The sequence below is a fragment of the Gekko japonicus genome, unplaced genomic scaffold (assembly GCF_001447785.1).
Source record: "Gekko japonicus isolate JY-2015 unplaced genomic scaffold, Gekko_japonicus_V1.1 scaffold4564, whole genome shotgun sequence".
In the NCBI taxonomy this organism is placed as follows: Eukaryota; Metazoa; Chordata; class Lepidosauria; order Squamata; family Gekkonidae; genus Gekko; species Gekko japonicus.
This window is the reverse complement of record NW_015168801.1, coordinates 39,082-51,292: the sequence shown is the minus strand read 5'-3', so window position 1 is coordinate 51,292 and position 12,211 is coordinate 39,082. Positions and strand designations below refer to the sequence as shown.

The 12,211-nt window shown below is 46.9% G+C and overlaps 1 protein-coding gene across 1 annotated transcript; it reads left to right on the top strand.

The window, feature by feature from the left end:
- Nucleotides 1-1,667: 1,667 nt before the first annotated feature.
- Nucleotides 1,668-9,712, top strand: LOC107114267 (pulmonary surfactant-associated protein A-like). The gene is made up of 4 exons (XM_015415712.1): nt 1,668-1,842; nt 6,862-6,981; nt 8,341-8,418; nt 9,336-9,712. Exons 1-4 carry the CDS (start codon nt 1,668-1,670, stop codon nt 9,710-9,712), a joined length of 750 nt encoding a protein of 249 aa, XP_015271198.1.
- Nucleotides 9,713-12,211: the final 2,499 nt, after the last annotated feature.

Sequence of the window (12,211 nt, the reverse complement as noted above, 5' to 3'; positions counted from 1 at the left end):
GTCTTTGAAGCCATTTGAAGTATTTGCCCAGCGATGGAGTGTGTAACCGAACCGAAAACTCATCCAAGCCCGCCCTGATCAAATGTCCACCTACGTTCAAAAGTGTTTATCGAATTTCCACTTAAATCTGAAGCCACCCCTGCGACAGCACTATATTAAGTCTGTGGATCTGAAACCCTCCTCTTCGTTTTGTTGTGGAACAGAAGGGTAAGTAACTCAGAAACTGGAATGCGACTCCGATGATCTCTCTTGTCAGCTTTATTGACTGTGAGCAGTGTTCCCTCTAAGCTGAGTTAGTGTGAGCTAGCTCACAATTTTTTGGCCTCTGGCTCACACGTTTTTGTCTTAGCTCAGGAAGGATGGCACCAGAGCAAACTGATTTATGCAGTAGCCAAATCGCTTGCTCACAACTTTAATGCCAGTAGCTCACAAAGTAAAATTTTTGCTCACAAGACTTCACAGCTTAGAGGGAACATTGGCTGCGAGTATTATTGTTTCAAGATAATTCTTCACAGCACCTTGTTTTTGAACATTTTCAAATCTTCGCTGCCGTATTATGCAGACGTTGATGTTGGGGTCAACTTAACCACGGATGAAGCTGCCTTGGTTCCTCCATCGGAGCCTCCAACTCATTATCTCTGACAGCGAATGGTGGAGGCGCTCCACGATTTCGGGCAGAGGAAGACCATTCCCACCGTCAGCTGTCTGAGATCCTAGAGATGTCAAGGAGTTGAGCGGTGACCTTTAACCAAAGTGCTGCCACTGATGCAGTCAAGAAGAGCGTGGGAAGAGAAGAAAGTTGGATGGAGGAAAAAAGGAAATATTTCACCTTTAGAATTAAGGACCGATCCTTGTTCCCTACAGTGTTTTGATGGGTGCTGGGAGAAAGTGCTTGTAAAGTCACAGCAAGCCCTGTAGGGTTTTCAAGTCAAGAGGCATTTGGAGGCAGCTTGCCGTTGCCTACCCTGGACTTCCTTGGTGGTCTCCCATCCAAGTATCAACTAGGGCCGAGCCTGTTTAGCTTCTGAGGTCTGATGAGATCAGGCTCACTGGAGCCACCTAAGTCAGGGCGTGTTTTAAAGGGGTAATAGAGCCAGTTTGGTGTATTGGTTAAGAGTTGCGGACTCTAATCTGGAAGAACCAGGCTTGATTCCCCACTCCTCCACATGCAGCCGCTGGTGTGACCTTGGGTCAGTCACAAGCAGTGTTCCCTCTAAGCTGAGTTAGTGTGAGCTAGTTCACAGTTTTTTAGCCTCCGGCTCACAGATTTCTGTCTTAGCTCAGGAAGGATGGCTCCAGAGCAAACTAATTGATGCAGCAGCTAAATCGCTTGCTCACAACTTTAATGCCAGTGGCTCACAAAGCAGAATACTTGCTCACAAGACTCCACAGCTTAGAGGGAACATTGGTCACAAGTTCTCTCAGAGCAGTTCTGAAAAGAGCTCTCTCAGCCCCACCGACCTCACAAAAGTGTCTGTTGTGGGGAGGGGAAGGGAAAGGAGCTTGTAAGTCGCTCTGAGACTCTGAGTGAAGGGCGAGGTATAAATCCTATCTCCTCCTCCTCCTCTTCTTCCTCTTCCACTTCTTCTTATATGGCACATTTGGGACTAAGTGACGCAATGCCATACAATGTTAAATGCATATTCTTTTTCCAGGACTGATCAGAAATGAGGCTGTTGGACCAGTTGCTTTATGTGGTGGTAGCGGCGGCCGTGTTTTCCCTGCCGTGTCACGGAGAGGACAAGTGTGCAGGAGCTCCGGGGATCCCCGGGACGCCAGGAGCGAATGGGTTGCCTGGGAGAGATGGAAGGGATGGTATGAAAGGAAACCCCGGACCACCAGGTAATTGTTCAATATGCAGTGCTGGATATTTCTAGTAAACAAATAGTATCCACAGACAAACTTAGACCTCCTAGGATGGGGCAGCTACTCTGATTTCTGAGAATTCTCCCTTGTGTTATCTTGCGTGGCAAAACTGGAATTCTCCAAGATGAGAGCCAGTTTGGTGTAGTGGTTAAGTGTGCAGACTCTAATCGGGGAGAACCGGGTTTGATTCCCCACTCCTCCACTTGCACCTGGCAGGATGACCTTGGGCAAGCCGTAATTCTGATAAGAGCTGTCCTTGAAAAAGAGCAGTTTCTGTCAGAGCTCTCTCAGCCCCACCTGCCTCACAGGGTGTCTGTTGTGGGGAGGGGAAGGGAAAGGAGTTTGTAAGCCACTCTGAGACACCTTTGGGTAGTGAAGGGCAGGGTATAAATCCAATCTCCTCTTCTTCTTCTTCATACATATTTCACATGTGCGTGTTAAGTCAGAGGGATGGCCTTTTCCTCCAAAACTTGCAAGTCTGGTTACAAATGTCCAGCAGAACAGTGTCTGCAGTGCATGGGTACAGGGGAAAAAATGAATCGTATAAATCAGAATATCCATATGGTGGTGGAAAGTGCTGTCGAGTCAGAACTGATTTATGGCAGCTCCACGGGGCTTTCAAGGCAAGGCACGAGATGTTCGGAGGTGGTTGGCCATTGCCTACCCTTTGTGTTAGAGCCCTAACCAAGGCCAACAAAACTTAGCTTCCAAGCTCTGATGAGAATTGGGCTAGCCTGGGACTTCTAGGTCGGGGCAGACAAACAGAGATGGTTTCCCAATGTCTGTCATAAGAACATAAGAGACGCCAGTGTTGGGCCAGGCCAAAGGCCCATCCAGTCCAACACTCTGTGTCACACAATGGCCAGAAATACCAGGTGCCATCAGGAAGTCCACCAGTGGGGCCAGGACATTAGAAGCCCTCCCACTGTTGGCCCCCCCAAGCACCAAGAATACGGAGCATCACTTGCCCCAGAGTCCCTATCTATACCTTGTGGTTAATAGCCACTGATGGACCTCTGCTCCATATGCTTATCCAATTCCCTCTTGAAGCCGTCCATGCTTGTAGCCGCCACCACTTCCTGTGGCAGTGAATTCCATGTGTTAATCACTCTTTGGGTGAAGAAGTACTTCCTTTTATCCGTTCTAACCTGACCGCTCAGCAATTTCATGGAGTGCCCACGAGTTCTTGTATTGTGAGAAAGGGAGAAAAGTACCTGTTTCTCTACCTGCTCTTTCCCATGCATAATCGATCATGTCACCCCTCAGTCGTCTTTTCTCCAAGCTAAAGAGCCCTAAGCGCTTTAACCTTTCCTCATAGGGAAAGTGTTCCAACCCTTTTATCATTCGAGTTGCCCTTTTCTGCACTTTTTAATATCCTTTTAAAGGTGTGGTGACCAGAGCTGCACACAGTATTCCAAATGAGGTCGCACCCTTGATTTATAGAGGGGCATTATGAGAACCTGGACTTCCTGGTGGTCTCACATCCAAGTCCTAACCAAGGCCAACATAGCTTAGCTTCTAAGATCTGACAAAATCATGCTAGCCTGGGCTGTCCAGGTCAGAATAGTATCCATATACAGGAGTATCTTGGAAGGGCTTTCATTCTACAAAAATGGGGTTCCTAAATGCTTGCTATTCTAGCACTATGAATGCCACATACAGAGAAATATACTTTGCTTGTACGGGGGGGGGGATGCTATGTACCCCCCTCCCCCGAGATGGGCAGTAGTGTCAGTATGGCAGATAAACATAAATATTTGTTTTCAATCTTGTGACCCCAGGGAGTGCCACAGACTAGGGAAGAGGGAGAAAACGCTACACACACACACCCAAAGGCCAGGCAGCATCCTCCATTTTCTCACAGTGATGTGTATCAGTGGTCCCTCTAAGCTGCGGAGTCTCGTGAGCAAAAATTCTACTTTGTAAGCGACTGGCATTAAAGTTGTGAGTGAACGATTTGGCTACTACTTAAGTTAGTCTGCTCTGGAGCCCTCCTTCCTGAGCTAAGGCAAAAATGTGTGAGCCGGAGGCTAAAAAACTGTGAGCTAGCTCACACTAACTCAGCTTAGAGAGAACATTGAAGAAGAAGAAGAGAAGAGATTGGATTTATACCCCGCCCTTCACTACCCAAAGGTGTCTCAGAGCGGCTTACAAACTCCTTCCCCTTCCCCTCCCCACAACAGCCACCCTGTGAGGTAGGTGGGGCTGAGAGAGCTCTTGACAGAAACTGCTCTTTTTCGAGGACAGCTCTTATCAGAACTATGGCTTGCCCAAGATCATCCAGCCAGGGGCAAGTGGAGGAGTGGGGAATCAAACCCGGTTCTCCCAGATTAGAGTCCACGCTCTGTGATCAGCAACACAAGACAGGCGTACCCAATATGTAGTTGGCTCCATAAACAGCCTGATGACACTTTTTATATTATTTATACGATGCCCACTCTGCCATGCTTTCTTGGGCTTGCGAAAATGTCTCCCTGGGCACGCACTACAAGAGGTGTTTCAGTTGTCTATAAAATGGGAACCTGCCCTCTTAGTCTGTTTTAATTTTGCTCGACACAAGCAGGGCCAGCTCCAGGTTTTTTTGTACCCGAGGCGAGGCTACCTTCTGGCCCCCCCCCCCCATGCGCCCACCAATTACAGGGTTGCCAACCTCCAGGCAGGGGCACAGCCGAGTGCTTGGGATCGCTGCTGGAGGTGTGACTGTTTCAGAAGCATCACCCAGCCTCTCGCTTGCCCTCACCGCAGTTCTCTGGGTGCCTGCAAAAAGGAGCCCCGCTCCCACGTGCAACCCCCTCGGGGCCAGTGCGCAGACTCCGAAGAAGAAGACTCCATTTGCCTTTGTGAATGGCACCCGCCACAGCAGACGAGTTACTGGGCATCGCTCGGCCCGACCAAGCCTCCCCCCAAGACGCCTCACTTCGGCCTCAGCCCTGCCCCCTGCAATCTCTTCCTTCGCTCCTCCCTCCAGTCTGTCACTTGCGGGCTGGGCAAGGGGGCAGGCCGCGGAGTCAACTCAGCTCTGCCCTCCATAACCTGACCAATCCAGTTCGATGAGCTGCGGAGTGCCATGCGGGGGGGGGGGGAGCTGCAAACTTCAGCTGGGCTCCGCGCGCTTCTTTCTCAGCCCGGAGGCTGCTGCTGTTGCTGCCCGCTTCGCTTCTGCGGGTGGAGAGCTGGAGGAGCTGAGAATATGCGTGGGTGAAATGGATGGATCGAGGAAGGCCCCCTCCTCCTCCTCTGCCTTTGGGAGGGCAGCTCATGGCCAAGCAAAGATGAAGCACTCTGGTCTAGGCTGCCCTCTAGGCTGCCGAATTTGCCGCCAAAGGTGCTCCTTTCCCAGCATGTGGGAGGATGCTGGGTCAACCCCTTCCCCATCGTGCCTCCGCTTTTCCATTTAAAGTTGATCCTGCCCAGGCTAATTCTGAAGTTTAAAAGGGGCTTTACTCCTAAATGCACAGGATCGCAGTCTTTTTTTTTTTAATACTTTTTATTATTTTCCACACCTTTAAACATCACGCATCTACACACCACCACCACACACACCCGACATAAAACAGAAAACCAAACATTTCCCCTTTTCAACAACACAAAGCATCACGTCAATCAAATAGTGTACTTCACTAGAAATTCATTTCTTATTCTCAACCTTACTAACAATTTCTATCAAGTACTGTAGCCCAATTTGCATTACCTTTAGAACCTAAACCCTATCTTAACTGAATTTCATGCTCTAACTAACCCTGTAACCCAGACTAAATAATTTTATCTTTTATCTACTACTGGATTAATTATAAACATACATTTCCTATAAATCATCCTCATTTATAAACATACAATTCCTATGGGTCTACTCCTTTTAACACTGTAATCTAATCTTACAGATTTGTAACTAATAAATCATAGTTTGTTATTCTTAATACAAGACCTTTTTGAGACCTATGCACACAAATAAATTTTTGCACAAATAACTAAATATGCACCCCTAAAACAGACTTATCATATTGTTTTCTCCAATATCTTCCTTTAGTTATCATTTTAGAGGATTGCAGACTTGGCAGCGGGTCACTGAGCCGGCCCGGCCCTCGGCCCCTGGCTGCAGAGGCAGGGCTGGGGTCGGGAATGGCCTGCGGAACCGCCCGCCACTGCAGCCGTCGCCGGCCCCAGCCTGCCGCCCAAGACCACCACCCGCCAGTGCGGCGTCGGCTGCTCCTCTCTCCGCTCCAAGACAAGGCAGAGAGGGGAGGGGCGGAGGGGCTCCCCATCGGCACCTCGGGTCCTCCATCCGCGGGCTGGTTGGGCTTTTGGTGGGGGGCCAGGTGTAGTTTGGTGCCCCTAAGGGCCGGCACTCTCTAGGCGTAAACCTAGTTCGCCTAGTGAGTGAGCCGGCCCTGGACACAAGTCTTTCAGTGAGGACTATAATCCTTGGTAATTCTGTCCCAATTGGGAGGGGGGCCTAAAGCCAGAAATCAGTTTCCCAGTGAAACCAGTGGCAATGAATTGTATAACTGAAACTCACCGCTGTGCTAACCAGTTCAACAATACATGGACTTTGTGTGTGTTTGTGTATGTAAAGCTGCAGCTGACATTACAGGGTTTTCAAGGCAAGAGACTAACTGAAGTGGTTTGCCGTTGACAGCTTCTGTGTAGCAGGCCTGGACTTCCTCGGTGGTGGTCTCCCATCCAAGTACTAACCATGGCTGACCCTGCTTAGCTTTTAAGACCTTATGAGATCAGGCTGGCCTGGGCCACCCAGCACAGGACACAGGGACTTTAGGGGGGGGGGGGGATTCAAATTAATGAGAAACAGAAAGAAACGGTGCATATATTTCAGTTTTTAGCTTGTCGTTCCAAGGAAGTCGGCATATAAATCCTGTGTGGTTTGAGCCTGTAGTTCGACCTGCTGCTTTGGAAGCATTCTCTTTACCCTTTGGTTTTCTTGCTGTGTATTGTGGAGAAGAGTGGCTTGCGAAGTCTTGTTGCTGTCTGTTCTTCCAGGTCCTATGGGACCCCCGAATGGCTTGCCAGGAGCCCCTGGAAGAGATGGACTTCCTGGTCCAGAAGGGGGAAAAGGGGAGCCAGGCGAGAAGGGAGACAGAGGAGAAACTGGACCACAAGGTAAAAGGGGAAAAAATCGTCATCATGTCTAGAGTACAGTAATAAACATGAAAAGATAGAGCCACAGGAACTGTGTAAAGTGCGGTCAATGTTTCTTTAACGATAGCAATAATGTTATAGATATGAAAATTTACAAAAGTGATACTAATACACTCAAATTGTAAATCCAGTTACATATGATCGAAGATAACAACGACGGTGGGACACATAAACTTTACTTCGTCTGAGAGAAATTGTCATTACTTGTGCAATGAAATAGGTGAAACTGTTATTGGACTCCATGTGAATCGGGTAGCTTTTCTATTGAAGTGCAACTTTCCATACGTCATCCACTTATAGATTTTTGGTCAGAAGAAGACGTTTGTCGAAACGGCATCGCATTCCGGAGACCACCGTCCCGCTGTCGTTGTTATCTTCTATCATATGTAACTGGATTTACAATTTGAGTGTATTAGTATCACTTTTGTAATTTTCTTATCTATAACATTATTGCTATCGTTAAAGAAACATTGAGCGCACTTTACACAGTTCCTGTGGCTCTATCTTTTCATGTCTATGGACTGTGACCATATTTGTCTTTGTACCTAAAGTACAGTAATACCCAGGCATCCTGGATAACTTTTCCGCGTGCCATCATCCACACCACCAATGTGGAAAACATCCAGTGCTCTTCCCAAAGTGTAGAATGAAGACCATTGCTTACACGTGCTTTCTGTCACAGGGGTGAGGATTGGAACCTAACCAACGCATTATGTTTATCACACAGAGACTTAATTAATCCCTGTTCTTCCCTTTCGGAGCCCTTTAGGAGCCAGTTTTCCCCGCCTTTCCTCAGGCAGAGGGAATATTCATCAAGGAACTCTCAACAGCCTGAGCCAGCGGTTCGAAAATTATGATAAAACTGGCATAGTATTAAGTATTTAATACTCAACAACAGGGGTCATTTTGTAGAAAAAGAGATGCAGGAGCTCATTAGCATCACTTATTTGCATATGCCACACCCCCTGACATCACCGGAAGTGTGTCAGAAGGCAACACCCACCGCTCAGCCTCCACTGGACTGTTTTGGATTGCTAGCTATTGGGGGGGGGACATGCAGATCTGTCCTCACAGAGGAGGGAGAGCTTGTACCTGAATAAAACTTGATCTTAAAGGTACCACTGGACTGTTTTGGACCGGGGGGCCACGGGGGACTCTGCAACTTACCTGGCTGCTTCTTGCTCTGACTGAGGGCTGCTGGGAGCAGGGGGCGGGGCTTGTTGCATGTGCCCCCGATACTGCACCCAAAGCATTTGGTTTTGCAGTGGCTAGAAATGTCACTGAATTTCACTCTTTTTTCCTTCTCACACCGCTTTGCAGGTCTTCCTGCTTCTCTTGACCCGGAAGTGCAGAAGGTCCTCAGACATCTGAGGCAGAAAGTCCTACGTCTTGAAGGAGGTAACTGTTCCGATTACCATCTTTCATACCTGTTTATACAGGTAAAGAACAGCCTTTGCTGAAAAATCCTTTATTTTATCCCTACTTCAGTAGGCTTGGCTGTAGACATTTACGAGTTTTTAGAGGAACCGGGAAGTGATTTGAGAGAGAGAGACTCCCCCCCCCCCCAGTGTCCCCAGGTATTTCTTTACTGATTCACAGTAGTCAGACAGGCCTATTAACTAAGTTTTGAATATAAATGTTCAAGGAACTGGATTTGGGACAAAATATTCTTTATTTTTAATTGTGTGATCTATAAGAGAGATGAAACGATGAAATATGTAATACAGAGTATGCAGTAATGAAATTAATAATGGAGTTGCAAAACAGATTATTAATAAAAATTTGAAATTTAAAATGTCCAAAGTAAGGATCACTGTGCCTTATAGAAAATATTTTAAAATTGTGATGGAGGAGATGTTGGGGAGAATTTTTTTTTCAATTTCTTGTTTGATATACCCAGCAATGTATAATGATCTTTGATATATTTCCCCCCTTTCTTTCCTTTGTATCCCTTTTATTATTATCATTTTCTAAAATTAAAAAAAAAATTAAAAACCAATGCAAAAACCTGTATCGGGGGGAATGTGGGCACAGGGTGACGATGTCATTTCCTGGTGCCAGGTTCTGCTAGCCCCCAGCAGCTATGTCACTTCCTCCTGACACCCTCTGGAAAGGGTGTCATATCCCTCTGCCTTTTTTTAGTGGTGCTCATTGGTAGGGACTGGGATACAGTCCAGCAAGTAACTTCTGCAATTCGATGTAGTGACACAGCATTTCAGTCACTTGATGGCCGCCAAACCAGGATGGTGCACATAAGAATATTAGTTTGTAGAAGTTATTGAATAGTTAACCATGATTTTTCCTCTCGTTTGCAGTCCTTGCTTTGGAAAGAATGATAACTAAAGTCGGAGACAAAATACTTGCTACCGATGGGAAAGAAGTGGATTTTGAAACCACGCGCCAAACGTGTCTAAATGCCGGGGGCTCGGTTGCAACCCCCCAGAACGAAGCAGAGAATGAAGCCATTCTGGGTATCGTGAAAGAGAGAAATCGATACGCCTACCTGGGAATGAAGGAGGGCCCAGTGCCAGGGGAATTCCTTTATTTGGACGAGTCATCTCTGAACTATACAAACTGGCGTCGCTATGAACCAAATGGCAACGGAGCGGAAAACTGTGTGGAGATGTACACGGACGGCGGGTGGAATGACAAAAAGTGCAACCAGTATCGCCTCACCATTTGTGAATTCTAAACGTGCCCCTTCAGAGCCAGTTTGGTGTAGTGGTTAAGTGTGCGGACTCTAATCTGGGAGAACTGGGTTTGATTCCCCACTCCTCCACCTGTACCTGCTGGATGACCTTGGGCAAGCCGTAGTTCTGATAAGAGCTGTCCTTGAAAAAGAGCAGTCTCTGTCAGAGCTCTCTCAGCCCCACCTGCCTCACAGGGTATCTGTTGTGGGGAGGGGAAAGGAAAGGAGTTTGTAAGCCGCTCTGAGATTCCTTTGGGTAGTGAAGGGCGGGGTATAAATCCAATCTCTTCTTCTTCATCATCTATGTAACAAGCCTAACTTAGTTTAGCTATAATGGCTTCTTGGAATGTGTAGTTCTGTGAGGGGCAACGCAAGGTGTTTGATTATCATAGCTTATCTCGGGAGGGCAGATGAGACTTCTCTGTCAAATGGGTATAAAGCTGGTTTTAAGGCTGCAGAGTTAAGTGCTGTGGAATTCATATCACACATTCTGCAGTTCCCCTATAATTTAGAATCTGGGTTTTTTTCCATGTCATGCCATAAAACTACATTCTGGCATGCAGATTCAACGAAAATTAGCATTTCCAAGCTTCTAAAATTAGGATGTCCAATGCTTCCAAAGTATTTAATGATTTGCAGATCATTACAGCGAGACCAAATGGCTAGGTCAAAACGTGTTCATCTCCAGTGTGTCTAAACCCATTCAGAATCGGGGCTGAACCAGTGCAGACACACGATGCACAAATGAATATTCAAATGTGTTGAAAGTGGGTGTGAAACTTGGGAAGGTTATTTTGTTTGTTGCAATGAAGGTTGACATCACTCCAACATTAAGTCGCAAGGAAGCAGATCCTGCAATACAAGTGTCAGATCTCCTGCTATTTAAAAACATGTATACTTTGCAATGAAATAGTGGTTTACCGTGTTAAAAACCCTACATTTGCATTACCTTAAAGGGGGGGATTTTGAAAAAAGAAATTCTCCTGCTAGCTCGAGGTCACAGTGAGTTCACAGTGAGTTCACAGGCAATATTTAAACCCGAGGCTTCCTGGCTCCAAGCTCACACTCTTAACCTGATTTAGCGGAACATTGCTACATGTTAGATCTTTCTTCTGTGCTTCTATCTCAGCTACTTCAAATAAAATAAAAACTCATCTAAGCAAGAACATCTCCCAGAGCAGTCGTGAATTCTTGTCTGGCAAAATCAGAGTAATAGTGGATGTTACCGATATTTATTTGTTGAATAGCAGATGTTTCGAGCCCTGTTTTTCTTCGGGGACTGTTCTTTTAGTATCACCGTAAAACAGTAATAGCATTTGATTTTCAGTTACCTTGAGCAGATATGCCAGTTTACCGTGGGTTTTCTCCCTAAGTTTTCCAAGTGCACAATTTTTGAGTGCAATTTTAGCTAGGACGCAAAACCAGAAACAAGAAAAGCAATACTGTTGATGACCCCCCCCAAAAAAAAAAGTGCATGCAAAATTGACTTGAATTGTTCCAATGGGGAATCGTGTTTCTTGATCATGGGCAGTTGTTGGAGGGCCTTTTCCATCTCCTGTACCGTCTGGACCTCCCCATCTCCCATGTAGATGCAGGGTTAGACCAGAACACTTTTACGGGCATTCAAGTGTAGCCCAGCCACCCAGACTATACTTCGCATGCTTTCGAAATGCTGTAGGTGTTCAGTCCATGACCAGACCAGCTGAATATCTCCATGCTGTCTATGTAGGCAGCCACATACTCTTGGCATAGCCAAGCAAATGGTCCACCAATTACTGCAATGTAGCACCCACTCGGTGTAACCCAAAGGGCATGGTCATGAATGGATACAGTCCCCTTGGTGTGGCAAAGGCTGTCTTTTCCTTATCTTGGGCCCTGAATGGAACCTGCCAGTAGCCCTTGGTCATATCTAGGGTTATTATGTAGTGTGCTTCACCTTTTTAGTAGCTGCGGTACTTGGTTCTGGGGTAGGATACTCTGTTCAATTCCTCCGAAGTCCAGACACATATAGCTCCAGGTCTAACACGATAGGGCTCCTTCACAGACTGAGGGCTCTATCACCCCCAGTTTCAGCATGGCATCTTATCTTCCGGTGGACTGGGTCTCAGGTCTTCTGGGCCAGAGGCTCCTTCTGTAGGGGCTCCTTCACTTTATTCAATGAGTGACTTCTGCTGTTTCACCCAGGAAGGGTGAAAATACCCCTTGGTATTGAGCTGCAGTGGCTCAAGTGGTTAAGACGCTGAACTGCAGGCTGTGGAAGGTCGGTAGTTCAACAGTTCGAGACACGAGTGTGCCACATGACTGAGTGAGCTCCCGTCTCTAGTTCCAGCTCCTGCCAACCTAGCAGTTCAAAAGCAAGAAATTGCAAGTAGATAAATAGGGACCACTTCGGTGGGAAGGTAACAGCGTTCCGTGCGCCTTGGTGTTTAGTCATGCCGGCCACATGACCACGGAAACGTCTTCGGACAGCGCTGGCTCTTCGGCTTTGAAACGGAGATGAGC

What these genes read in the sequence shown, in the direction of transcription:
- LOC107114267 (XM_015415712.1), top strand. Translation starts at nt 1,668, where the DNA reads ATGAGGCTGTTGGACCAGTTGCTTTATGTGGTGGTAGCGGCGGCCGTG. An exon ending in AGGAGAAACTGGACCACAAG is followed by an intron (nt 6,982 to 8,340) that starts GTAAAAGGGGAA and finishes ACCGCTTTGCAG; the next exon opens with GTCTTCCTGCTTCTCTTGAC. An exon ending in AGTCCTACGTCTTGAAGGAG is followed by an intron (nt 8,419 to 9,335) that starts GTAACTGTTCCG and finishes TCTCGTTTGCAG; the next exon opens with TCCTTGCTTTGGAAAGAATG.